This window comes from Syngnathus scovelli, chromosome 14, assembly GCF_024217435.2.
Source record: "Syngnathus scovelli strain Florida chromosome 14, RoL_Ssco_1.2, whole genome shotgun sequence".
NCBI lineage: Eukaryota > Metazoa > Chordata > Actinopteri > Syngnathiformes > Syngnathidae > Syngnathus > Syngnathus scovelli.
The window spans coordinates 5581052-5609041 of NC_090860.1; the positions used below are offsets into that span (position 1 = coordinate 5581052).

Below are 27990 nucleotides of genomic sequence, written 5' to 3' on the forward strand. Positions count from 1 at the left end.
TTTTCGCTGCGATTAAGGCGGGAAAACGCTGCCACATGTGAAAGGCGTCACCTCGCTTTCACCTTCAGCATAAAAAAGCACCCAGCCTGACAACCGGGCAGCGGCAGGCGGGCGGGTAGGGCCGAGGTCGCGCGCATTGGGTACCAAATATGGGTTGCTAACCAGCTATGAGTTACAAATGAGAACAATTTTGAACACCATCTCCAATGTAAACTCATAAGCTAATAATGCACCGCTGCTTTTTTAATTGCCTCTATTATTAGAGCTTGCCGTTTAATTGAGCTAGCAGGACTTCTTCAATAATGAAACGTGCCTATCTGGTGCGTCAGAATGGAGCTAAATTAGATGAGCAGCACTAATTTGAAGAAGTTGTTTAACTTTTCCCCAATCCCTTTCACAGAATAGACAGAAAAAGTAAACTTATTAATATTGTATATTGAAATAACCTGAATGACATGCTGCTTCACCAAGTTGGGACATTTCTATTATAGACAAAAACAGTCATTAACATACTCTTAAAACTATTAATTCTGAAAAGGCACTTTTTTTTTTTTTTTGGTCACTCACACAAAAAAATATGTGGGAATCGAACTTATGGTTTTGGCACACAAGACAAGCAAGTGCACCCCTACACCATCAGCCTCTCCCAAAAGGCACATTTTTATCTTGGGTCTCATTCAGGTCAGTTCCTAATAAAGTCCGGCAGGCAGATGTTGTGGAAGAGAGGCAGGAAGCTGCACAATACTGATTAAGAAAAGGAGGAGGAGTGAAAAGCTACGAAATAAAAGAAGTCTTGTTGAATGAATGAATGAATGCTTTGCGGAAAAAGGGGTGAGATAGCACTGTTGTGGGATGTGTTGGTTGATAGGAGCACAAATGTTGTTTGTTGTTTTATCTGACAAAAAAGAAAAACTTGTAGTGAGCAAAGATGAAGGTCACATCCACCGACAATGTTGTTATTGGACGTTTATCCTTCACCTATCTTTAAAAAAAATTCTCTCTCTTTTTGTCCCAAAGCTGCTATTTCTCTGGCGCCCTGCGTGAAACAAAATGTTTGCACATTCTGTTTGCCAAACAAATCTAATGACTGTGAAATCTTCCTCAAGAGAATTTGAGAGTGTTTCTTTGGTTTTTCAGGGTCGTGTTTTTTTTTTTTTTTTCCGATGGTCTTACTAAATAAATATCCTTTTGGAAACTGCCCACATCACAGCACTTGGGGTGCTTGGATGTCTTATCAGAAACCAAATTGGAAGGAAAAATAACCTGAAATGTCTTTTTCATTCTGGGGTGCAGGTTTCAAGAAATCACTTTGTTTATTGATTTAACTAAAATGACTTACAACCAAACTAAGAAACTCAAATCCTAGCTGTTAACTCTAACTAAACCCTCACTAAAGTACTAATGAAAAACAGAATGAAAAAAATGCACTTGTCAACAAATTAATGTTAAAACAAATCTAACAAATTAACTCAAAATCTTACAACCAAAATGAATAACCAACCCCAAAAAGTGAAAACAAGCTAACAGAAAACCTAATGAATAAACAAAAGAACTTACAACTAATGACGAAGAAAGTTCAGTAACCAGGAAATGAATGGAAATACTAACAACCTAATGAATGAGGGAACAAAAACAAACAGAATAGTAAAACTGGCTAACTAACAAGCTAACTAGCTAAAACCGAACTACTTTGTCCTTAAATCGTGCCCACCACCTACGTTTAAAAACGCTGTCTCAGTTAGTCATTGGACTCAGCTAACCGAACGATCAAAAAGTGCCATAAGTGAGCCAGACAAACCCACAACACAAACAACCTCACTGCACCTGGCACAGCTAATAAGAAAAATGGCTTTTTTGTCAGAAAACAACAAAACTTTGCAACGTCCGTAAAGCCGAGAGGCATTTTCTGCGCTGCCAGTTGTACGCGTTGCGATGGATTGTTTGTCTTCTACCGAGCGGCTTTAAAGCAAGCGTCGCGGTTATTTACGGCCCGCGGCGCTATGGGACAAATTGTACTGTTTGTGTCGGGAGAGCACCGAGACGAGCGGATTGTGTAGACAGGCCAGATTTAAGAAGTGAAGGAGCGTTTGTGGGCGCAACGGGCGGCTTCTGCGTGCCAGAAACACACATCAGTCCAGCTTGTGCCTCAAGTCCAAACAAAGCGTCGCCAGCTCCGAGGACCCTGGCTGCGTTCGAGGCCTTTTAAAGCAAGGTAGCGAGCCCCGGGTGCCCCGATTGGTCGAACCGAGAGTCTGAGACAGAGCAGAACTTCTTCATGTCTCCCTGGCGCTGCCCTGTTTTGACAGGCGATTCTCTTTGGGATGGTCTGGGAGGGCTCACACGCCGCTGGATGCCCCGACGGGTAGAAACACAGAACAAGCAGGACACTTTACTCCTCAACCCAAACGGCATTTTCCACTCAACTTGACGACCTCCAAAAAGTAAACACTTCTCAGCGCCTGGACTAATGCCCTCAAGTGTGCCCTTTAGTTTTTTTTTATAATTTTTTTGCTCAACCATGTAACAGAAAATCAGGCATCTACTGTAAATAAAACCTTTACAATTAAATACAAGGTGTCATTTTTTATTTTATTCTAATTTTATTTTAGTCAGACTATATTAACAGGGTTACTATATTGCATCTTGTCGCAATTGGCTGTTCGATCCTGTATCTCACAGATGCAGAAAATGCCGTTCAATTCATGAATGACAGAAAGGTTACTACACCAACAAATTAGATCTTTATTAGACATTTGAAGCTCCCTCTTCCATCCGGCGTCTTCTATCTTTTTACTTGAAAAAGAAATCAATACTCATTTGTTGTCACCTTTGAGACAGAAAACACAAGGATGATCTCCTATGTGTTGGCTCATAGCTATTGAGTTTGTGTTTTCTTGATCATTGGCTGAAACCCTACAAAAAAAAAACACCTATAAAACTAACTAAAACCCTACAAAATGAACTAAACCCAAGAAACCTCTCAACCTCTAAAACAGACTTGCTAACAAGCTTGCTTAAAATCCAAAGTGACACCCTAACAAAATAACAAGCTAATAACTTAACCAAGGAACAACCAAGCTCATAAACTCAATATAATCATCAAAGTATCAAATCTAACATGACAAATGATCCAAAACTTAATTGACACCTAACAAACATCAACTGTAAGAACCTAACCATGTAACAACCAAGCAACGTATGGCAAACGATGGGAATCAATTGTCTGCTATCATTTAATGTGCCCTGATGGCGGACTTCTGAAGGGCGAAGCTTAGGAGGCAGAAGGTTGCACCGCCGTCCACCACCACGCGTCATTAGCTGCTAACGTTCGTATCATTCAGCGGATCTTGCGGCGACCTTGAAGCTCAACGGACCTCCTGTTCTGACACGTGCATGCAGGTCAGGAGAACGTCTGCGGGGCCAAGAGACCAAGTTCCGGCCCAGAGAGTGGACATGATGGCACTTGTGAAAAAAGCAGGCTCACCTACAGACACGTTTCGAGTCGAAGGACTGCCGGGGCAACGGTGATGAACTAACTAACAGTGACGGACAGAAGGATGGATGGACGCAGACAGAGGACTTGACCGTCGGATGAATGTCAAGGGAACCTGCAATGAGGTCACTTTGACACATCGCTTCAGTGGACTTGAGGGACGTCTCGTGTTCTCTGCAGCTGTCAGTGCCGTCAGCCCCCCTCTGCAATCTTGTCCAGACATTCACAATCGCTGCCAGATCCCGTTGGTAGCGACTTCATTGGAAGCTGGTCCACAGCCCAGAGTCATCAATCAGTGAAACAAAGCCGCCCGCCAACCCCACGGTCTGTCCGGTCCCAGCCTTTCATGGACGCATAAAAGACCCTCGGAATCAAACGGAGCCTCTGATTGGCTGGGAGAGATAAGGCATCATCAATGAAGCGTGCAAAAACAACGTCAGGATGCGGGATACTTGAGGCAATAGCGGCAGCAGCAGCGCTCTGTCCACTCGTAATGGACTCACACAACAGCTGCTCCACTCGTCCACTATCGGCCTTTTCACACTGCACTGCGTATTCTAATTAATATTGCGTTCATGGAATGAGAATGAAGCAGATTGCTATATCTCTTTCAGGCTGCCACCATCTTGTCCTATGCGGTTCTCTGCTGTTGACTTAAAGTGATGTCAACGTGCCCTCGGGCTCGTATTGCAAACGTCACTTTGGTTTTCTGGGGTTGGTCATTCATTCATTTCGGCAGACAGTAGAGGCCAGTATGACCAAACGGCATTCTTATTGCATGGATGCGGTATCAATCGGAATCCCGTGTGTGGACGACTACACTCCGCCGAAATTTTCTTTCCCTGATTCCACGGCTAATGGCCTCCGAAATGTGAGACGGTGCTCGGTTTTTGACGACGTTCCGCGCTCTGCTAAGACCTTTGCAATTCACACTGCACTAAGCTCAGTGCAGCGGCCTCTTTTTGTCAGTGTGATGCGGTCCCGTCCCGCAGCGCTAATGAACTCAGACGTGAACTCTGCCTCCCCCTGCTGTCTTCTGCCCGCTTCCCGGACGAGTCTGTCGTCATGGCAACAAGCAGAGGGCTCGCTTTAGTGAAGTGATGACAGGAAAGCAGCATCAACTGGCGAAAACATCGCAGGCAACAGCGTGTGTCGTGATTTGTGCGATGTTCTGATTCCACGGGCTCCGGTAGAACCCGACATATGGTCGTTCCTCAACGTTGTGCACGTCAGTGTTCCATAATGTTGTGTGCATCCGCACTCCAGAAGACTGTGACTCTCGTGCTGTTTTGTGTATCCGTGGGAATCGTTCTGATGTCCACAATGTGGTGTCAATATTTATGTGGCGGTTGATGCTCATCGTGGCTCCGTAATCCCATCCCGCTTTTGTCGTCTAGTGCGTTCTGCCATCTGCTTCCAAGTGTTGTGTGCTTCCGTGTTTGAGAAGACTTGCGTGTGGGCTCCCCACAATGTTGTGTGTCCACATGTATGTTTCCAGGAAGCTGAGCTTACTCTAGTAGTCCTTTAGAAGTTGTTTTCAAAACCACTTTTATTTTATATAAATTGTAACGTATCAGTGAAATAGTTGAATATCATCCCAAAAATGTGCGAGTCGCCTCCCACGTCTGCAGTGGAGTAAATCGACACTCCCGGTGACTATTTACTCTGTTCGGAGGCGTAGAGAAGGCTGACAGCCAAGTCCTTAAAGAGCCAGCTCCTGCCAAGCCCATTAATTACCTCTTTTAACACTTGACAAGTCAAGTAAACCTTCCGTGGACTTTTCTGGACTGTCAACGAGCTCAAGCACTTTGCAAGGCAGGCATAGGACGCTAAGAGTTAGCAGCACCCTCAAAATATAAACTTTTTAGTACTAGTGGCATCGCTGGACTCTTTCACTGAGAGAATTTGGGGGGAATTGACGCTTCAGAAATAAACGGAAAATAAGGATTCCCCCCCGCTCTGTCAATCCATCCTCCCCTTTCTGTGCTTTTTAAACAGAACAGCGCTGCAAGCAAAAGCTCAAAATTCAAACAAAACTGACATTTTTTTGTCAAATTTTGGGGCTGGCTTCTTCTTTGCTGGCTCCCCTGTGCCGCTTTGCTTCCTCTCGCAGGCCACTGGGGTACTGCGTCAAATTTGTTCTGCCTCTGTCACCATGGAAGCGTCATCACCTTGTGACGTTTTCTGTGCTCGACTAAGGGCTGCAAACATAACCGCCCACCGTGTGTGTTTGTGTGTGTGTGTGTGTGTGTGTGTGTGTGTGTGTGTGTGCGTGTGTGTGCGTGTGTGTGCGTGCGTGCGTGTGTGCGCGTGTGTGTGTGTGTGTGTGTGTGTGTGTGTGTGTGTGTGTGTGTGTGTGTGTGTGTGTGTGTGTGTGTGTGTGTGTGTGTGTGTGTGCGCGTGTGTTTATCTGGTTGGGTCGGAAAGAACACAGGTGGATTGACTGAGGTTTGATGTAAATACGAGCCCCAAATAGATTCGGTCTCAATGAACTGGTTGTACGCCTCCTCAATGCAGACGAGTGTGCCAAGAAACAAACATCAATGCACCTTTTCACACACGCAGACAGGCACCTATTGATATACTCATTCATATATTCATTTTCTTTTGGGCTTTCACAAGTGCATTCTGTCTCCGGTGTTTTTTGCGTTGCTTGCGTCACAATTCTGAACGTGTAGATTTTATGTCCAACCAAGAACGCTGTAGATGTTGACCAACGTTTGAAACATGGTTGCATCGCTAGAGCAAGAATGCTGAATTTCGAACATTTAGCACACGAAACCACCGACCAAATTTTAATCAGAGATGGCTTTGTGTCCCAATTGGATTTTGGTCCCTGATTAAAAAAAAAAAAAGAATTTTTTTTTGTGTGGATGTTTTCAATTTTCACCTCCACCTTGCGCAATACGGATTTTCCCATACATAGCTAACGTTTCTGAAGGGGGAAGAAAAGTATTACATACATTAGATTATTCTTTCTTTTATTTATTATGAACACTTTTTGTACTAAACAAGAAACAAGGGCAGATTTGGAATCAGCGTTAAAAAAAAAATCAAGAGTAGTTGACTGGGTTGACGACGTTTGGCGACCAAGCCCCAAATTACAGCATTACTGTCAGACTGAGCGACTCCTCCGGCTTCTGCAATTCCTCTGCGGCCAAAAACCAGGAGATGTAACACTTCGACATCATGTGTCAAGGATGGTGGAAGGAGGAGCTTTGGCGTTTTGAGAGAATGTTCCTGGAATGCACCACAAACATAAGTTGTGGTTTCAGGTTATTGTGGTGCGATGCTTCCATCTCGCGTTCATTGTGCAACATACAGACAGATAACACATGCGCTTACAGCTATAAGCCTCTAGAGAACAGTGTTGGCCCACGAAGAAGTTCCTCTGACGAAACTGAAAATAACTGTTTTAACTGCATTTTAATATTTAGTCGACCTAAGAAATATTTGAATAAAAGAACAATCGGATTTTGTTTTGTAAGTACATTTACATTTTTATTATTTTTTTGTTGTTGTTAACGTCTGAGATAAGGTTCTTGTGTGGGCAATGTCTAAAAATTGATCACTATTACTGAGTTTATTTCTGGTGGCTTCTTGAATTTCTTTGGATGCAGCTTGTGAAGATTTTTCGGCCGACTAGATTTTGACAGGTTGGATTGAAGTGAGCCAAAAATAACCCAATTTGGGTCAAACCATCCACTGGGTTAATTTGACACAACTTTTTGTAAGACAAAATGGAGTCACTTTGTATAAAACAACGTAAACCTCTGACCATTTTATCCAAACATTATTTTGTTTTTTGGAACCACGTGTTTTTTGAGTACGTGTTGAAACTGTACGCTTCTTTGCAAGACGCGTGCAGACACTTTAATGAGCGTTTCAAGAACAAACTTTAGTGCTGCCCCCCCAGCCCCCACGGGAGACATTTAAGCTGTCATCACGCCTCCCGTATTGCATTACAATGTCGTTGCCCCGCCGTAGCACAACTTGCTGAGTGTAATTACATACCATTAGGAGTTAATTACCGTAATGTAAGGAGCACCTCATTAAATCTGGTCAAACTTTTAATATATATCTGACTCGTGCACCGTTTTGCTTATACTCGCCTACTAAACGTACTCATAAAAGATTCATCTTGCTACTTCATTTCCTTTTTTTAAGATTTAAACAAATGTATGGTATGGTGTGGCCGATTTGTGTTATTTTATTATATGATTGAGCAGGATTAATTACTTTTTTAGGCAGTGATTGAGAGAAAGGAACATGGATAAAAAAGACATGCAGTTATAGATTTAACCCCAATTTTAATTTAAGTAGATTTATTTAAAATGTATTATGTTAAAAAATATTAGTTTTTAATGACTTTTGAAACACTGAGTTAAAATATGTGTGCAGTTGTGTGTGTGATGTACTTTTCTCACACTTTAAATTTTCTCAAGTCAAATACCTAGCACACATAACTTAAGAATTCAAATAACTGCTACTAAAAATATGGATATATATTATTATTATTTAAGTTAAATCAAATGTCATGCAAATGTCACACATTTCATATGGCATCATTTATTATTCAGACTTTTGACAGTTACAGTTTACGGCTAAACCCTCCCCCCAACAAACACACACAATAAAAAAACAGATCTAATTTAGAATATGTATAGTGCTTAAGAAACGTTGGAGTTTGTTTTGGCACAAAGCCATCCTTTAGGCCCTAAAGGCCAAAGTTTAGGGGTTTCCCTGCAAAAAGTTGGGCGCGTGTCTTGACCACGCCCCTCGCATTGTGATTGGCTGACGAGTTTTTGGCTCTCAGGACTTCATGTAAAGTGTAACAGATCTTTTTGTTCCTAATTTTTGTTTTAAAAAAAATATATAAAATCGCTTTAAAGTTTTAATTATTTTTCTTATTAACAATTATAATTTTACTTTCGCTAGGTATAATTAAATTACCCAAAATGGTACGCAGTGGGGAGAAAACAACTACAATATCAGCTCTACTTTTAAAAAGTTTAATGTATATTTTTGTATTATTATTATTATGTTGTTGTTGTAATTTATTTACGTACATAATTGGAAAACATCTAAGACCAAAGATCCAGTCATTATTATTTGAATTGTCCAATTTTGTGCAACCTTAAAAACACATTTTGGGGATTTTTTTTTGGTTTTTTTTTTTTTTTAAAGCTGGGAAAGTTTGTTTAGTCCACGTGGGGCTCAAGCCGAGTGAAAGCAAGCAAACCTGCCCTTGCTTCCCTGCGGGAGGTTCGACTCCAAAAGTGACCCCGGCAGACTTGCGCCGTGTCTTGACCACGCCTCCCTCGCCCGGTGATTGGCTGCCGAGCTTTTTGCCATCGGGAGCGTCAATACAATTCAAAGAAGTTGTGCACGCTGCTTGACACTTGTTGAGAGATCCGGAGAAAAGGAGAACACCTCTACCTCTGGCCGGCCGGCTCCGCTGCACACCCCTCTCCGGGAGTGATGATCGATCCCGAGTCCCACCGCCAAAACCACCAGAGCCAGCATCAGTCCTCCGCAGGCAAAGGCGCTCAGGAGGGCCCGGACATGGCCGTGTACTACGACTCCCTTAGCGGCATGTACCACCACCACTACCACCATCATCATCATCATCCCTCTCAACAGCAACAGCACACGCAGCCGCAGCACACGCAGCAGCCTCAGAACCTTCAGCCCTCCGCTCACCGAGCCGCTGGCTTCGGCCTGGGCGAGTACGGCTCCCCACCCAGCCCGTACCTGTGGGGCGTCAACCCGGCCCCGGCTGCGGCGCCGTACCTGCACGCCGGCAGCCCCTCCGCCCCCTTCGGCCCGCCGGGGTACGGCTCCCCGAGGCCGTTTCTGGGCGCCGGCTCGTCCGCCTTCGGCGGCCCGGAGCTGGGTTGGCTGTCAGTGGCCAGCCAGGAGGAGCTGCTGAAACTAGTGCGGCCGCCCTACTCGTACTCGGCGCTGATCGCCATGGCCATCCAGAACGCGCACGGCAAGAAGCTGACGCTGAGTCAGATCTACGCCTACGTGGCCGATAACTTCCCCTTCTACAAGAAAAGTAAGGCCGGATGGCAGAACTCCATCCGCCACAACCTGTCTCTCAACGACTGCTTCAAGAAGGTGCCGCGCGACGAGGACGACCCCGGTACGTGAACGCACCACCCGCTGTCACACCACTTCAAGGGCCGCTTCCCTGACTTATCCAGAAAATTGGAAGCGTCTATACTTGTCCAGCACAACATCCAACTTGACAGCTGTTCATGACGTGCAGGGGAGTCGCCTGTCATCGTTCCAAACCCACCTGCGATTGGTGAAAATCCGCGATAAAGAGACCATACAAAACGTTTTTTATTAAGTAGTTTAAATTTTAAATTCACCCCCTGCACTTTCAGAAATATTGAGAAAAATGTATACATTGCAAACAAATAATGTAACATAAAACAAAATGTTCAAACATCTAGACAACTGCGGGAGTGTATTGTTGCCACCAATTTCACATTTAACGTGATAAGTTTCACAAAGCAACAATACTTATACACAATCAATACATATAAATATATATAAACTCAAATTAGACTCTTCAATTAAACACCAAAACATTTGTGTAAGTATATAAGTGACGTTTACATCATTGTAAAGCCGAGTCTTAAATATTTTTACATCTAAAATTATTACACACTATACAATCCAAATGTATTCATTTAGCGCTTTCATAACAGCTTTCGTTGTAACAAAGCACTTTACACAAACAAGTAAAAATGCAGCAATACACCTCCATCAAGAGAGATTTGAACCAGCCCAGTGAGGTACGGTTAAGCATCTTCAAAGTCCAACATATTGTTTTTATTATAATGTAATGTAATTGTAATCCTGTTTATGCGCTGAATTGAAGGATGCTCCATTGGAAAATGGCCGACAAGAACGCAGACTCCGGTCGAATGGTGTTTAAGACAAATGTGAATGTTTACACTCCAGGCAAAGGAAACTATTGGACGTTGGACCCCAACTGCGAGAAAATGTTTGACAACGGAAACTTCAGACGGAAAAGGAAGCGACGGTCCGACCCGGCATCTACACCGGCGACCGCCAAGATGGAGGACGGCGCGCAGGTCCCTGCTCCCAAAGCCGCCGACAGCCCTCAGCTCCCGGGCCCGCCCTCGCCCTCCGATATGGACGCCCTGAGCGAGAGCCTCAAAACGCCGTCGACGTCATGCTATAGCAACTTTTACAGCAGCATGTCCTCCTTGGGGGGAGCGGCGGCCCCCGGGAGCAGACAGGCAGGTCCACTGGGCCTGCTCAGTGAGCTCTCCAGCAGGAACATTAGCGCCCTGCAGGCCCCGTACCATGCAGGCGCCCAGCAGGACCTGGCGGCGGCGTCCGAGCATGGCGGCGAGGCTGCGCATGTCAACCGCGGCGTGTACTACAACGCCTTGGGAGGGGGGCAGGGCGGACAATTCAACAGCCACTTGTACAACGGCTTCAGCGTCAACAGCCTCATCTACCCCCGAGATGGGGCTGAGCTATAGGAGGACGCCGCCGTCCTGGGCGACACTTCTCACAGACGTGATCGGCGACAGCCAAAATCAGAAAGTCAACATTTCTGGTGTGTACCTAAGAGGTGTCTGGCGAATCAACAAGCACTTATCTCCCTTTGTTGATAAATGACATTAAAGACACTCGCTTGTAAATTCTGACGTGCGATGATGGTATGTTGCTTGCTCCCATTGAAGCATCTTTTGTTTCTTTAACATGGACAGCCCAGCGGGTCGTCTTTCATAGTTCTGCCTTGGTATGACTAGCTTTGGCTGATAAAGTTTGATGATGTCAAACGTTGGCTTGATGTTGAATAGGTCGAGCGTTGGCCAGATAAACCTCACATAGTCAAGTTTTGGCTGGATAAAATCGGTTTGGATTTAGCTTTTGGCAAAATCGAGATTTGGCTGAATGAAATTTGGATATGGTGAGCTTTGCCTAGCAAGAGATCAGTTACTGTATGCCAACCTTTGGCAAGTTCGGATATGTCCAGTCAGACTTCCGTTTCAAGGCCATGACGAGGGCCGTGTCATTTCGTTGTCATTATTACCTGGTGTGAAGACGCAATGACCAAAAAACTTCAATGGCCCCCGCTTATTCAACTCGGGGAGGGTTAAAGAAATGCTCTGTGGTGGCCCAACATGTTCCAGCCTGCCAAAGTTGCCGTTTATTTTTTTGAGCAGGGAGCATGGTTGGGAGAGATGAGGAGGGGTGGGGCGCCTCACGTTACCTCACATAGACGAGACGTCTCCGCTTCACATGCAGTAACCTTGTGGTTTTTTTCTGTTTTTCTCTTATTGAGGCAACTTGATGACTGAAACGGGAGCACTGTGCCTCATATGAACAAACAAATAAAAATCTATTTTTTTAAATTATAGTTTGGAAATATTTATGCTATTTATACGGATAGGTGTTTTTTCTATTCTAGTTTGGCTTATGAAAATATATATGTGGATAGTAATTGTCTATGTATCAATCACTGTCATTTGGTCTTTTTCTCAGGAGACAATCCTTCAACTTTTCAACTTTTTCAAAATGTACACCCACGTGCGGACAGGCAGTTCTAATTGTGATGATTTAAATAAATGTTATGTTCTCATAACATCCACTTTGTTGTCATATTTCATCTGCCGTTGCTCCTCTCGTACGTTTTACGTTTAAAATGGGTTTTTTTTTACATCCCAATTTTCTACACACAGGAAAATTCTTGTTAAAAAAAAAGTCAAATTAAAACTGATTATTTTGTATACCTGGTGATGAAACAAAATAAAATCTAGAGTTAAAGTATGTATAATACAAACAATAGTTATTAATTAATTATTGGAAATAATCATTTGAAGAAAATGTTCAAAATAGTTTTACTTACTTTAGAAGTGTAAAGTGTCGAACTGTAAATGATTCTACAACAATCTGCATTTAGTTGTTGAAAGAGTCTGTTTTAAGAGGATGTGCACACTTGCGCAAACATTAATGGTGGAATGACAATTTCCTCGTAGTTGTTCTAAGTGTTACTAAATAAATTCAAGTTCAGCTAAAAGCTACTTTTTCATAATGTGGCACTTGATAGATTTTGAAATATTCATCAACTGTCTTGATAATGATCAGAAAATAGAAATCGGAAATAAAATGTAAACAAAATAAATAAAATCTAAACATGACGTTGCTATGGTAAATTCTTGTCATAAATCAATTTCTGTCTTTTTCAATAGAATTCATTTAAAAGTGAAGCCAAAAGCCAATTGAGCTTTTGGGTTGTTGCTGACATGTTCCATTCGACTCGACGACAGAACAGAACCGACGTGGTGAGTACAATTATTTCTGAGTCACTGCAAAAATATGTGTGGTTTCGTTGCATTTAATTGAATATAATTATTAGTTGAAGCTTGGAGTCTAATGTTTCACAGACATTTAGTGGCTCATTTGTCGTTAGTTTTTTAGCAATTGAAAACGTTTCAAATGATCTTCGTTCCACGCCAACAAGATGTCTCCGGATGTCACGTGTGTGTGTTTTTATGAAGACCACAATAAAACGGAGGCTTTCGGCATAGTGGAAAACAAAGGTTTGGCACAGCTCCAGCGAATTGGTCGCACGTCTTGATGGATGGCGGCGGGAAAACAAAGGCACTTTTGTCTTTTGTTTCGGTGCCTGTGTGCCCGTCTGTCTGTCTGTCCGTCCTCTTCCATCAATTAGGGCCATGGCTTCTCACGTCTTGATAGCCTTTGATGGTTAGCATTAGCCGACATGCTGCGCTTGCCCCAGGCGTGGATTAAGAGTGCTTGCAAAAAAGATCCACGTGTTGACATTAAAAGACGCGCTTAACTAAACATTGGTGGATATCGCTTGCATCATTTCTACGTTAACTGATGCACAGGAAGATTTGCCGATGTTTCTTACCACCGCAGAGGAGCTGATTTGATGTCAGATTGTTTTGAGCCTCAATATTGGCAGGGGAACCCGATATCTTGAAATAAGACGACCGACTTTGAGTTATGGTGTCTGTACTCACCTGTCCTTCCTTACTATTAGCCTAACAAGATTTTGACACAATTTGCGGGATAATGCAGAAAGCTGCACAATTACATTTTGAATCAACAGCAAAGTGGGTTACAAATGTAAAGCTAGGTATGGGCCTTCCTGTTCCCAGCCTGGCAGCAGTTTGGCTGAATACGCGAATCTGCTGCCAACGTGGCAATTAGAGAAGATCCAGTCACCCAGGCTCCGTTTGACCACCTTCCATTGGTTCCGGGACTTTGGTGACCCCAAACCCCCCCACCCCCCACCCACTGCCGCCCACCTTCCTCATTTGGCAGTGTCACCATCGGATGACGTTGAAAAGCACCATTGTGGTGGCGGCTGGGAAGTGGCTGGAAATCGGGCCCGGTGTGACATTCTCGGGGGCAACGCGTAGGTCGGCGTCCTCGCAAGACCCCCGCCAGAGGTGTCACCATGTTCATGAGAATCGTATTTTGTGGGCAACAGAAAGAGACAATCTTGCATCATAAATGATGATGAGATAAGGTGCCAGGAACCCCAAGTCTGCAGGGTGGGCTGTATAAGGGCCAGAACTTCAGTCTTCTTTTACAGAACTTCAGTGCCATCCAGATCTTGATTTCCATCAGAAAGAACAAAAGCAGCTTTAATGAGAAAGTGTCCTTTTTGCTCAGCAGGACATATGTAGATCTGAATGTATCACGCATAGCTTTCTTAAACTGGAACTAAGAGCAATAAAAACAACAGGGGCCCCAAAATTGAGCCCTGTGGAACACCGAAAAAAGCGCCTTGCAACGGGTTAATGTCATCCACGTCACGGCGGAGGGCCTCCAGTTGTCAAGTCTCGCGTCTGTGTGTGCGCGGCCGCTGGTTTCCATTGTGCGGGCGGCTGCAGGTGCGAGATACGCTTTGTTGATCATAATCCCCCCCGGCCGGCGCAGAAGCTTTGAGCGCGCTTGACGTAGCCCGAGCGGCGAGCCCTTTTGCTCCCCGGCCGCCGCGCCGCCACCGTCTCCCGCTGCTGCTCATGGGATCCGACAGGCGGAAAAATAATGAATAACACCTTCACCCGGAGATGACCCGGCTCCAATTCGTCGGCTCCGCACGACGGCTGGAGCCACTTAATTGAGCCGCGCTGGATCAAATCCTTCCCTGATTTGCCCGCCCCGTCAAGACGCTTCCTGCGCGCTCCCACCTTCACCTCGGAGTGCAACTGACCTTTTTTTCCGGATTTTTGAAAGTCATGCACGTGATTCCCAACAATGGACTGTGGGAAATTATCGAATTTTACTTAATCGGTATGAAAATTATTTATTCTCGACATTTAATGTTTTTGTCTTTGTAAATTAATTTTGTACGTTAGCGTTGGGGTTTGTGTTTATGCTACATAATTAGCCGCTGGCAGGACATGCGGTTTCAAATCCAGATCAGATTAAAACACCAAAATTCAAACATAAATAAACAAACCAAAGTATAAAAGAATTAAGAGTGGCGTGCATCAATCCCTTTGTGCCGGACAAACTGGCCGACTATTTACAGTAAAGTACAACCGCAGCGTCGCGCACGCGCTTGCGCCAACAAGTAAACAGCACGGTTAGCGCGTAGCGAGGCGTGTTTGGGGTTTGTTCCTGACGTGTTTCCCAACAGCCGGTGGGTGGGCGGACTCTCAAATCTTGTGGGGTGTGAGCCCTATATCCCGTCGCGGTGGAATGCGCATCGTTGGCCTCATGGGCGCACCCCCTGCCTGACCATCCCACCGCACACACACACACACACACACACACACACACACACACACACACACACACACACACACACACACACACACACGCACGCACGCACGCACGCACGCACGCACACACACACACACACACACACACACACACACACACACACACACACACATGCACGCACACGCACACGCACGCACGCACGCACGCACACACACACACACACTTTTAATTGGGGCCTCCAGATCACACTGTCACTTTACACTGCGTAATAAGCTATTAGCCCCCCCGCGTTAATCGACATGGACGTGGCTATTGTGTGTGAGCGGGACTGTTGTTGGTCGGACTGTCCACGCCTAGGTCTGGTCTCGTAGGAGGACAAGGTTGCAGGGGCGGCGGGATGTCCTGCTTGATGGAGGTAAACAGAAATGGGGGTCTCCGCTCGGGGGTCAAGTTGAGGCAAGACCGTACTTGTTACCCCCCAGGAAACAAGAAAACAAACTGTAACACCCTCAGTGGAGTCATCTTGCTTTGACAAAAATATGACTTTGCGCCTCGCTCGGCGACAACACACAACCGAGGGAGCCGCTCGGATACGACTCTCCCCCTCCTCGCTGCCTTCATGGTGTTGCAGTGCATTGTGGGACTGAGAAACCTATCCATCCATCCATTTTCTGAACCGCTTAGTCCCCACAGGGGTCGCGGGCGTGCTGGAGCCTATCCCAGCCGTCATCGGGCAGTAGGCGGGGGACACCCTGAACTGGTTGCCAGCCAATCGCAGGGCACACAGAGACAGACAACCAATCGCACTCACACTCACACCTAGGGACAATTTGGAGTCTTCAATCGGCCTACCAAGCATGTTTTTGGAATGTGGGAGGAAACCGGAGTGCCCGGAGAAAACCCACGCGGGCCCGGGGAGAACATGCAAACTCCACACAGGGAGGACCGGAGGTGGAATCGAACCCGCACCCTCCTAACTGTGAGGCGGACGTGCTACCCAGTGTGCCACCGAGCCGCCCTGAGAAACCTATTTCAAACCAAAAGTTGGACTTCCTGTACCTTTTGGGGCACGACTACTTGAGTCTTTTGAGCACTGTGAAGTCTCCTCAACATGTCTACCAAATTTCATGTTGCGACACCAAACTGGCTTTGTGGGCTGGATTTTGGGGGAAAAAAATTGTTCACTTGGAGGAGGTGCTCCCTAGCCAAAAACAAATCTTCAAACCCAAAGTCCAGACTTCTTGATTCTGTTCAGGCATGGCTCTTGGAGACTTTTTGTGGGTTTATTCATAACAGACAAATCTACCCAATTTAATGTCAAACTGGCTTTGGGGGCTGATTTTATTGAATGGACATCGTAACCCACAAATGGCACTGTGGGGGCAGAAAAGTCCAGCAGTGTGGCACTATGGGGATAATTACTAACACACACACACACACACGAACGCACGCACGCACGCACGCACGCACGCACGCATGCACGCACACATGCACGCACGCATGCACGCACGCATGCACACATTTTCTCCATCCACGCTCTAATCCAGCCCCCTCTGAGCTTGGGGTCTCGGGGAAAAGTTCATCCAGAGGGCGAAAGCAGCCTCCATGGTAAAGCGGGAACGGGGTGATTAGGGGGGCAGGGATGCTGTGAGGGGGGTTACCATTCGGGCGACGTTCTGAACAGCTTCACGTAAGCGCTTGGGGAGGAGCTTATTGGTTTTGGGGGTTTATCTGGGTTCAATACCCTGAGGTTACGGCAGGACAATAACAATTCAAACCACAGATGGACAATCAATGTCAGTCAAGATGTTATTTTATCCATCACCAGTTTGCCACTAGAACTTTTCACATGGCAAATTTTCACATCCCCTCCCATTTCGCGACATTGGCTTTGATGGGCACTGTGAAAGGGGACTTTATAGCCCTAATTTGCCTTTTAACAGTTACTTTCTACGCAGCAATTTGCGGCTTGCCTTGTCCAAGCAGGAAAACGGTAACCCGCAACCACCCCTTTACTGCAGGTGCAATCTAAGGCCAACCGTGACGCTCTGTCAGCTTCGCGGCAGGCCAGCAATGGTGGTGGGGGGCGATGGGGGTGGGAGAGTGCGCTTCCTCTGCTGCTCGTTTGGACAGAAAACTGGAACGCTGCCGAGGGCGGCCAAGCGGGCTGGGGTCGGGGCACGCAGCAGGGGGGACGGCCCTGAACTCGAGATGACCAATACTCATTGGGCCGTGCACCAGCCCGCCAACATCCCCCTTCTCGTCCCCGCTTCTGCCCGCCACTCATCTGATTCTCTTTGATCGGCTGAGGCTGTCCGGATTTCTCCGGATCAACCCTTCAAACATTCCGACAGACTTGGCGCACCTTCTCATCCTGCACACGTAAACAAAAATTCTGAATCGGACAATCCTTTCAATCAGTTATGGTGCACACCCTGACCCAACACCCGCCTCAAAAATACAAGAAAGGCCTGACCGATTCACCAGCCACTTGATATATAATCTGCAAAAAAAAAATGGCAGATTTTTTTTCAATCAGTTCTTGTCGTTTTATTCTGCCAAATAGCAGAATCTCAAAAATAAAAAATCGTGAGGGGGGTGCGTTGACACGGCAGCTAATAAGGGAACCTGTGATAGAGCGACGTCCGGGTGGGTAGTTACAGCAAAGGGTGTCTTGTTTGCGGTGATTCATGTTGCTGCGCGGTGTCATTTGCCTGTCAACACATTGCTAACATTTGAAACAGGAAGAGGAAGCCTTCCTCAATTAATGCCGTCATCTCATACTGTGTGAGCGCATTTTCTCTGGGGTGGCCAACGTTTTTACAATCGAATCATGCGCGCAAGTCAACTGCTTTTTGTTGGATTACAAATTTAAATGCTAAAAGGTTAAGTTGAGAGCATTTGCGTAATGTCATGCTCGCGTGTGATGTCGCCTCATCTTGTGCTAGCTTAGCGCTTGGGTATTCTTTAGGCTTGTATGCTAGCTGATAGTATTGTTTGTGTTCAATCATGGTCCGAGGGAACAGTCTCTTATGTAATATTTCCATTGCTGACGACTAGATGACAAAGTGTAAACATTCATTTATTCATCTTTTGTACTGCTTATCGTCATGAGTGTCAACAAAGTGTAAAGTGAAAACTGGAAGCCTAGTTTTTACTGAAGATGACTCAATCAATCAAATTCTTCTTACAGAAAGCAACTGCTGTGCATTTTTGCCCATGATGATTGATTTATATTGAGATAGGTTTGTTAGTTTAATTTGTTGACTGTAAATGCCCAGGCACATTCATAGCTGTCTTTGCCTTGTACGACGACTCCAGTGAACAAAACTTCCCAGCATGCACCTCCTGGAACAAGTCGGCCTCACAGCCACGAGACAACACACGAAGCAGACATCAAAAGGCAGGTGGAGTGAAACCATGAAATTACACTCAAGGTGTCAATTACACCTTAAAAGTCAGGCAAGATGGGGCCCGTCGCTGGAATCAGAACAAAAATACGAGAGGAACCCAAGGGGCGGCACCGTTGCTAATTCCTCAGTTTAATCAGAGGTCCTGAACGCCTCGTCCGACGGCGACTCCACTTATGAGGGCTTTTCCTCCTCCGGGCTTCTTCTGCTTCCATTGAAGGAGGAACACTTTTCTTCTCCTGCCTCCCTCGCTCACTCACCCACTCACTCGCTCACACGCCCTTTTTTATGACTTGTGATTAATGGACGTGTGTAATGAAGCTTAAATGCCGCTCAACATCTCATTTAGTGGCGTTTCAAAGAGGTTCCAAGTGTATTTAGCGTAACTTGGAATCCAATTTTTTTCCCCTCCCACATAGGAAGTGAAGGATCTGGAAACAATGTGCTCCGGGGCACAATTGTAGCCATCATAAAAGCAACGTTTAAAGTCATTTTAAATGGCTAGTAACTGTCAGACAAGTGCAAAAAGAAGCAAGCCGCTGTTCTTGCTAAAATGAAGACAACATGAATGAATAACCCATAAAACAACCTGAATGTTTTGTACAAGTCCCTCAAAAAAAGGTTGTTTTGTGGATTATTGACGTAACTTCCAGACAGAGCAAGTCAAAGACAACGTCTGACATTTGTCGACAAGTGAGATGGAGAAAAAGACGCCCCATCCTTTTTCTGTCGGTACTTACGTGCACGCGTGTCTACGTGTCCACGTAAATAGTCTGAGCGCTTTCGTGACACCAAATAGGCTGCATGTTCGGAATTTTTCTGCAAAACAATTGTGTAGTTTGTTTCTTGATGTATGTCATATCAGTCGCACATTTCGAACATGAAGTAATCGCACAGGAATGAGCAGACAGGTTTTTATCATTTACCAGCGTGAACAGAGCAGTCTTTTGGGGGGCCCTCTTTGCACAAGTCCCACCACCACAATTATTGAACGTTGTCATTGTCATTTGTGTAGACTCTACAACAGAAAAAAATGTCAACATTGAGAGCAGTATTACACCACCATGTCGTAAGCCTTCACTGTTTTCTTTTCTAATCTATAGTACAGATGTCAAACTAATTATACCTGTCCATGGTCTTCTTGGAAACATGCATGTCTTCAAATCAGCCCCTTCGAACACAAGACTGCTTTGTAATCCGTATATAACAAATTATGAACAGTGTCTCAGAAGAGTGGAATTAGGTGTGGGCAAAACTGAATTGAGGACTTTTTTTCTTGTAAATCAAGCAAAAAATAACTGAAATGTCAGTAAGTAAGTAAGGACAACATTTAAACCAAACGGAACCCTACAGAGAATTTTGGAATGATGGAAATTTGACAAACCGATTCCAAGCTTAATCGTTCTGTCATTCAGTCTTGCATCCTGTTTGTCATGGGCAACCGTCCACTCTCTGCGTCACATTATGAACGAGAGTTGAGGCTCCTCAGCCGAGGGATTGTCAGAAGGGGATCCACGATAACCTTCAAAAACTCTGAGAATAAACAGAAATAGAAATAAAATACTCACTTAAATTACTGCAATATGATCTCTTTTTGGGGCGGCTCGGTGGCGCACTGGGTAGCACGTCCATCTCACAGTTAAGAGGGTGCGGGTTCGATTCCATCTCCGGCCCTCCCTGTGTGGCGTTTGCATGTTCTCCCCGAGCCCGCGTGGGTTTTCTCCGGGCACTCCGGTTTCCTCCCACATCCCAAAAACATACTTGGTAGGCCAATTGAGCACTCCAAATTGTCCCTAGGTGTGAGTGCGTGTGCGAATGGTTGTTTGTCTCTGTGTGCCCTGCGATTGGCTGGCAACCGGTTCAGGGTGTCCCCCGCCTACTACCCGATGACGGCTGGGATAGGCTCAAAAGCACACCCGCGACCCCAGTGGGGACTAAGCGGTACGATGGATGGATGACCCCTTTTTAAATTATTAATGCCTACAAAACCTTTCCCTGTCATGGGCGTTTCACACTCACTTCCTAACTGTTGAAGAATGAAATAAATATTAGCCGCAAGATTTAAATAAACCATTTTCCAATTATAAACTTTGCCCTGTTTGAAAAAAATGGTGGCATTCTGTCTGTGCCTTTGAATGTGGTGCAATTTAATTTGGCTGTTGTACATATCCAATAATGTTATTTTAAAATAGTACTGTGTAGGAATAAAATTGCTGACATGTCATAAATACAAGTTCGATATTGAAGATTGCAATCACAACGTACACTCTTTGCATAGTCTCGACAGTAGCTAAGCATACATAAGTATATTCAAACCACCAATAACGTATCAATTTCCAAAGATAACACAAGGAAGTTGTGATTACTTCTACAATCAAGAATAATTCTAAAATCAATCTGTAAATTGTGGAGTTCGGTCAGTTTTTAATACATACTCCTCTTTTCTCCAAGCTTGGAGTCTGCGTCGTTATTTGACAATTCACCTATTAACTGCTGTTAATCACATTACGCAACAAACTTTTAACTTTTGAAGTGCTTTGCCTTAGAGTTCCAAGCCCTATTGAGCGTAAAACATAGTTAGGTGCACATTTTAATGACATCAACAGATAAAAACCTACATTTTCACGTGCCACTCCTTGAACTAAATCTGGAGTCGTAAATCAGTACATAGGTGAAAAAGCGAAATTACATCTTTGCCATGCCATCAGAAAATCTCAAATTTGTTATCTATACTTACTGTTTGATCATGGTTTTATTCATAGTAGCCATGGCGATTTTTTTAAAGCGAGCTGCTGACATCTGCAAAACCAATGTCATTATTTACATTAGTTTTGAAATCACATCCATCCATCCATTTTCCATACCGCTTGTCCCCACAGGGGTCGTGGGCGTGCCGGAGCCTAACCCAGCAGTCATCCGGGCAGTAGGCGGGGGACACTGAACCGGTTGCCAGCCGATCGCAGGGCACACAGAGACGAACAAACATCCGCACTCACACCTAGGGGTAATGTGGCGTACTCAATCAGCCTACAAGCATGTTTTGGGGATGTGGGAGGAAACCAGAGTGCCCAGAGAAAACCCACGCGGGCACGGGGAGAACATGCAAACTCCATACAGGGAGAGTCGGAGATGGAATCGATCCGGCACCCTCCTTACTGTGAGGCGGACGTGCTAACCAGTGCGCCACCGAGCCGCTTCAAATCACATATGAATTGTAAATGCATACAGCATAGCCTCTTGTCAAAAATAACTGGCTTTTTAAATATAGGCTACTCGTACCGTTATAAACTTCCAAAAATATTTTATTTACTTGAGATTTTCATAAGAAAACCACTCCATACAGTTCACTATGCATCAGCATGAAACACAAAGAAGACGGAGACAATCTCAGTTGATGGCTAGGGCTCACCATTTTGAGACGGAGGCAGGGGGACTTATTCTAACGGGTTGACATTCTAACAGTTCCTCTTACAATTTGTAGCCCCCCTCTCCACGACCTGTAACTTTGCTTGGGACAAAAGAAGCCTTCAGAACTGAAATTCATTCTCAATCATTCATTCAAATCATTCTTGTTTTTAATGATTTCATCACAAAACGTGTGTGGCTTTTTCATAAATGAACACTTCTTACATTGACGTAGTGTCAGCATTTAATTATTATGCATTGTCATATTTAACTCTAATTAATAAAAACAAAAATATTAAGTTGCTTTGGAAATACGTGAATAATAAAAATTGATTAATGATGATCACAATGAAGAATAGAGTCCCCTTTGTAATATATACTCCTTGTAGCATGTAATGTTCCTCAAAAAGTGGAGCTCCTTTGCATTGAGGTTTATGCAAAGATGACGACGTGATTATCATTGCTTTTTCAAGTAATTTAGTGTTCCGACTGTACGATTGGTCTTTGAACGCACCTCACGTCAACGGCAGAACACAAATGAACTTAAAGAAAGAAAATAAACCCTTTCTAAAAAGTGTAGTTGACTGACTCAAAGCGTGTTCTTCATGCTTTTATTGAAAACAAGCTGGTACTGTCTGCCGTATGGCATCGGCCAGTTTCCAAGGCGTGCGCGCTCCCGCGGGATACAGATTTCTACTTTGGAACACCTGACAGCCGAGCTTCTTGCTACCTGCTCGCGGCAAACACTCACAGATACAACGTGACATTGTCAGTTTTGTATGTTTGCACATTTTCTTGAGAAAAGAGAAGACGTGTCTGTGTCTATTTGAGTTTATGAAAGTTTTGCAAAATAGTTTGCCGTGATGTCAGTAAAGTTCGCAGCACAGTGACGCCCGCGTTGCCCCGACTCATCCGCCGAGCTGCTGTCAGCAGCACCTGCACTTTCTGTCATGTGACCTGGCGCCGCCACCTGAGGGCCAATCACAGTTCACGGTGAGACCGCGCCTTATACGCGTGCGTGATCGTGTGCGCGCGTGTGCGTGTACGTGTGCGTGTGTGTGTGTGTGTGTGTGTGTGTGTGTGTGTGTGTGTGTGTGTGTGTGTGTGTGTGTGTGTGTGTGTGTGTGTGTGTGTGTATGTGTGTGGTTGCCACTGTCTGACTCGTCTGAACATGAGCGGGACGGTGGGACCGACAGAAAAACAACGAGAGGGGTAGAGAGCGCGCAATGACACCATCGGGCGTTGAGCACTTCAAATAACGACTTGATGCCAGACCACACACGTGGAACACACGCGCGCGTACAAACTGAAAACAACACTGCTCAATGCCCACGTCTGAGTTGAATTTTTTTTTTCCTGTCAGTTGAATTGAAAGCTGTTTTTTCACATGTTGTTCTTGTTCCAGCCCACAGAGGGCAGTCTAGTGTTGTGTAAGATTTGCGGGATTTCTAAAGGCTCAAATTTGTCTAAAGCAGTGGCAACAAAAGTGAGCAGGCCCAAAGTGTCAATATTTGGAGCTATTTCTCATACTGTGCTGCTTGAAAACTCCCACTTGAGGAAGCCCTGAGCTATTCAACTGGCAAGATATGCGGGGACAGTCCGTACTGTTACACTTCTTTTGCTACTCTCTGGACATGGTCACATTTCTCAGTGCTCCTCTACTTCCTGTCCAGAAAAACAAAAATGTCTGTTTCTTGGGTCTTGAAGTACTTCATGGTTGGCTGATAGCGACATGAAACGTCGAAATGTGAGGGACGTTGACAGTTGGCCAAACTTACTTGTAGAAAGGCAGGAATTAATTTTTTTGCCATTCTGTTGTTTACGTGCTTCTCGAGTTGAGTTATGGCTTGCGCTTTCCTGCTTTTCTCGTTGTATTCCCGAAAAGGGACAAGAGGAGGAGCATGAACTCCCACATCCTCCCCGAAACCCTCTAAAACATCCCAGCTGTGCACATTTGTAAGTTGAAGTTCGACTATGCTGGGCGATAAGACGCTGGCGGCTGCGGGGATCTTTTTGGTGGGGCTCTTCTCGCTCGGTGAGTCGGCCAAAGCGCAGATGGACGTGTCGTTCTTTAGGCATTGGGCTGACGTGTTCTCTGCATTCAGGGGAGGGCATCATCGGGGGCAGGGAGGCAGCGGCCCACTCTCGGCCTTACATGGCATCCATCCAAGTGGCCGAGGGAGATGGGATGAAGCACGAGTGCGGAGGCTTCGCTGTGGCCGACCAGTGGGTAATGACGGCTGTGCACTGTCTGCCCACAGGGTGAGATTCTGCAGCTACTTTAAAGTTGAAAAGCACCCACAAGATCGGCTGGCAATTTTTCCAGTAATATCACGATACAGACGTTTAGAAATGGGCATAGTCAAAGAAAAATGGAGAACTTTATTTAATTATATTTACCTTTATTTTATTTTGTTTTATTTATTTTTGGGGGGGATTGCTGGGTCTCCATCTGAACAGAGCCAACGGCAGAAAGGTTGTCCTGGGCGTTCACTCACTGAGTCAAGCCGAGGACACCAAACAGACGTTTGAGATCCTGGAGCTCCACAGTCACCCTCAGTACAACACAGACAACTACGAAAACGACATCGCTCTCATCAAAGTAAGCTCGCCTCCTGGAAAATCCCCTCTCATGATGGTCCAACCGAGTTATTTCGATCGTAGCTGGACCGCCCGTTCAACGCCTCTGAGTCGGTCAAGTCGGTGGCCTTCCTGCGAGCCGGCGGCGTCAACCCCAGCACGGATGCCGAGGTGGAGACGGCCGGTTGGGGCTCCCTGGACAACCTGGGCTCCAGACCCGACATGCTGCAGGAGGCGCTCATCCGGGTGGTGAGCTCCACCCGCTGCCGGCGGAGTGACTACTTTGGCAGGAAGTTCACTGCCAACATGATATGCGCTCACAAGCTGTGCCCGGAGCCTTGCAACCAGCCGCACAAAATTGAGGACTCCTGTGACGTGAGTGGACGGACAAACTGGATTGATAAGATCAAAAACGGCTCTCGTGTTTGGAATTCCTGATTTTCACGGTTTATGACGGTTGCTTGGCAAGTCATTGTATGAAAACAAAGAGCTCAACATGACATCCCCCCCCCCCCCCCAAAAAAAAAAGTTCTAACCTCTCCACTTTTGAATTGATTTTTGCCACGTGCTCTTAGGGCGACTCCGGCGGTCCTCTGCTCTACAACGGCGTGGTAGTCGGCATCACGTCCAACGGCGGCAAAAAGTGTGGCCAGATCAAGAAACCGGGCATCTACACGATCGTCTCGCACTACAGTGAGTGGATCGACGGCGTCATGGGTCTTGGGCCCGACGCCTGACCATGCAATAGTAACGCTCATGTAATTAGCAGCACTTAATGCTTTCACGTTGTCTCATCGTTGTAGCACGAGCAGACGAGAAAATACAGCAATTAAATGTCAATGACACAAAAGGCCAGTCTTGTTTGTTAATGGTCATATCTGACACATATCAAATCAAATCCACAAAATGGCTACAACTTAATCCTCTATGAGCAGGAAGTTGTCCTCCCAGGCTGCTCCCTCGGTGCCTGCCATGACTTTCTTCCTGTCCTGGAGCTCCTGTGTCGAGAACCTCTTGATGACGTGTCCCCGTCCTCCGTGGGCTGCCGCCAGCTTGTCTATGCCCACCATCAGCTCTCTCACCTGGGAGTAACTCAGAGCATCGTGGGGAGCGGCGAGGCTGAGCTCGTAGTAGCGACTGCCGCAGCGTCGGAGCAGCTCGCGGAGCGCCGCGTGGGCCCCCGCCACGTAGTGGTGGACCCTCTGAGAGCGCTTGGGCTGCTGCTGATCCATGTGGACGAACAGCACCATTGCATGTTCCGAGGCGTCCCTGCCAAACACCTTGTGCAGGTGTGCCAGCATCAGGCTTTCGCACTGGGTGAAGCGGCCCACCTGGAGAACCAGCAGGTAGACGTGGGGCCCTGGGAGTGCCAGAGCCAAGCAGTCCTTCACCATCTCCAGATTCTCCACGCCGTCTTCGTCCCACAGCTCAGGAGTGTCCACCAGAACCAGCCTCCTGCCCGGCCCACGGATTTCCCGCCGGGCACACGACAGGGTGGGCTGGGTGGTCTCGCGGTCTGACCCGGAATCAGGGTAGCGGTTACCCGCTTGCGCCAAGATTATGTTGAGGGCCGACGTCTTACCGCTGCCGGACAGGCCCAGCAGCACCATGGACAACTTGCTCGGGTCGTCTACAAACAAAACCAAAAAGGTTTATTGTTGTTAATTCCTGTGCGATTGTGTTAGTTTGTCTACTTGCCCGTTAGTTTTATTTGCCATAACTTGCCACATGACTTGCAGCACAATATTCTCAATGTAATGCGCATGACTGCCACTGAGAGGACTGAAGTGGACTAGTCGGTAATATTGAAAAACAATTCCACTTTGGGGTCCAGTTTTAGTCGTTGTTTAGCAAGGCAAGAAATTTAGTCATATCTTCTTGGATTAGTTACTACCGTCATCGGGCTTGTTGTGGAGTTGCAAGGTGGCCTGGTGGCTGATCACAGCCTCTTCCAGGCTCTCCTTCTTGGCCTCGTAGCACCTCCTGTCAGTCGCCTCCTGATGCCTTTCTTCAGCGTGCTTGGCCCTAAGCTCCTCGACTTCCTTGGCTCTGCGCTTCTCCTGCTGCACCGACATCTGCCCGCAGACCTTGGCTTTTTCCCCGGCCTCGCGCACTTTCTGTCTCAGCAGCTCAATGGCCGTGTCCTCGGTGCTCCTGCGCTTGGCCTCGTCCAGCATGGCCCGGCTGTAGCCACCGCCGCCGCTGTTCTCAGCCAGCGAGTAGTTCACCATGCTGACCAGGGCGCCGACATTTTCTCTGGTCGCCGACGTGGTGAGGCGGCAGTAGCGTCCGTCACAGGCGTTTATCAGCTCCAGTAGGGCGTCGTCCAGCATGTCCACTGTCTTCCCATCTTCCAAAGAGACCACCACCAGGTACTTGATGGCTTCAGCTCCAAAGTGAATCTGAAGGAGCTTCACCAGGCGCATTTGCCCCGCCGTGTAAAGTCCACCCCGGATCAAAAGCAGGAAGGCGGCGATCCCGTCTGCGCAAGACTCAAAGTGTCTGCTCACGGCCTGGCCGACAACCTCGTCTGTGGCGTCTTGCGGGATGTCAGCACGGTGCAGACTGACCACGCAGTTGTCCAGAACCAATTCAAAGCAGAACTCCTTGGATCCCTGTGAGGTCAACTCCTTGTCCACCGCGCTCTCCCTGAGCAGGGACACCAGGGAGGACCACTCATCGTCTGTGGAGAGGATCATCATGCCTCGCTTGGCATCTGCAAGAAAACCAAAACATCTGACAAACAGCAAAGCGGATGATGTTCATCACTAAGAACGGACTCTTACTGTAAGACATGATTCTCGCAGTTTTCAGATGCTTGTTGTCTGTCCGAAACAACCCGAGCGACTGGACTGGATCCGCCGGCTCCGCAATAACTTGCTGAATGTCTTCAAGACAACGTGACCCCCCCCCCCCCCCCCCCATCAAGGAAGTGCATTCCTCCTTCAAGTGGCACACAACGCAGCAGATAGCGATCAAATGTACCTTTCTCCGGATTCTTACAAGCAGCAACTTGGCACAAGAATTTGGTAACACTATTCATAGTCTTCACAATCATTCCATATCTGATGGTCTTTCTGCACCTTAGCAAGTTTCTGCAGCATTTTTTTCCTGCGCAGCATCGGCGAGAAGCCGTCCGACCACTTGGGAGCGCTCTTCCCCTGAGCGTGGGCTCAAGCAAACGGGACGACAATGTGGGCTTTGACTAGACGACATAGTGCACTTTTTTGTGCTGACCTTGCGTGAGTGTGCGTGCGTGCGTATGTGTGTGTGCATGCGTGCGAAAGGTTGTCGTCAGTGTCATTAGCTGGCTTCCAGGAAGCCACAAGGAAACGTAGAAAA

The 27990-nt window shown here is 46.3% G+C and overlaps 3 protein-coding genes and 1 long non-coding RNA gene across 5 annotated transcripts; 2 read left to right on the plus strand and 2 right to left on the minus strand.

The window, feature by feature from the left end:
• Positions 1-6457: 6457 nt before the first annotated feature.
• LOC125980662 (uncharacterized) lies at positions 6458-9028 on the minus strand. Its single transcript, XR_007485704.1, has 2 exons — positions 8933-9028; positions 6458-6733 (listed from the first exon to the last, which is right to left on the minus strand). It is a non-coding gene; the product is annotated as an uncharacterized lncRNA (long non-coding RNA).
• On the plus strand, positions 8975-12133 carry foxi2 (forkhead box I2). The gene is made up of 2 exons (XM_049740041.1): positions 8975-9641; positions 10472-12133. The coding sequence occupies exons 1-2, from the start codon at positions 8975-8977 to the stop codon at positions 11020-11022; spliced, it is 1218 nt and encodes a 405-aa protein (XP_049595998.1). The 3' UTR covers positions 11023-12133.
• Positions 12134-23945: 11812 nt separating this feature from the next.
• cfd (complement factor D (adipsin)) lies at positions 23946-25498 on the plus strand. Its single transcript, XM_049740062.2, has 5 exons — positions 23946-24103; positions 24174-24330; positions 24529-24670; positions 24733-25023; positions 25224-25498. The coding sequence occupies exons 1-5, from the start codon at positions 24043-24045 to the stop codon at positions 25383-25385; spliced, it is 813 nt and encodes a 270-aa protein (XP_049596019.1). The 5' UTR covers positions 23946-24042; the 3' UTR covers positions 25386-25498.
• LOC125980642 (GTPase IMAP family member 8) lies at positions 24193-27990 on the minus strand. 2 transcript variants are annotated; one of them, XM_049740031.2, is made up of 3 exons: positions 27435-27990; positions 26543-27364; positions 24193-26278 (listed from the first exon to the last, which is right to left on the minus strand). In XM_049740031.2, exons 1-3 carry the CDS (start codon positions 27571-27573, stop codon positions 25566-25568), a joined length of 1674 nt encoding a protein of 557 aa, XP_049595988.1. In that variant the 5' UTR covers positions 27574-27990; the 3' UTR covers positions 24193-25565. The 2 variants fall into 2 exon arrangements, with proteins under 2 accessions (XP_049595988.1, XP_049595989.1); XM_049740032.2 differs by having other exon boundaries at positions 26543-27990.

Coding starts and splice junctions, on each gene's coding strand:
- foxi2 (XM_049740041.1), top strand. CDS start 8,975: ATGATCGATCCCGAGTCCCACCGCCAAAACCACCAGAGCCAGCATCAG. Junction 9,642..10,471: donor GCGCGACGAGGACGACCCCG/GTACGTGAACGC, acceptor TTTACACTCCAG/GCAAAGGAAACTATTGGACG.
- cfd (XM_049740062.2), top strand. CDS start 24,043: ATGCTGGGCGATAAGACGCTGGCGGCTGCGGGGATCTTTTTGGTGGGG. Junction 24,331..24,528: donor GTGCACTGTCTGCCCACAGG/GTGAGATTCTGC, acceptor CCATCTGAACAG/AGCCAACGGCAGAAAGGTTG. Junction 24,671..24,732: donor ACGACATCGCTCTCATCAAA/GTAAGCTCGCCT, acceptor TTTCGATCGTAG/CTGGACCGCCCGTTCAACGC.
- LOC125980642 (XM_049740031.2), bottom strand. CDS start 27,573: ATGGGGGGGGGGGGGGGGGGGTCACGTTGTCTTGAAGACATTCAGCAA. Junction 27,365..27,434: donor TGCGAGAATCATGTCTTACA/GTAAGAGTCCGT, acceptor GTTTTCTTGCAG/ATGCCAAGCGAGGCATGATG. Junction 26,279..26,542: donor CCACAACAAGCCCGATGACG/GTAGTAACTAAT, acceptor TTTTGTTTGTAG/ACGACCCGAGCAAGTTGTCC.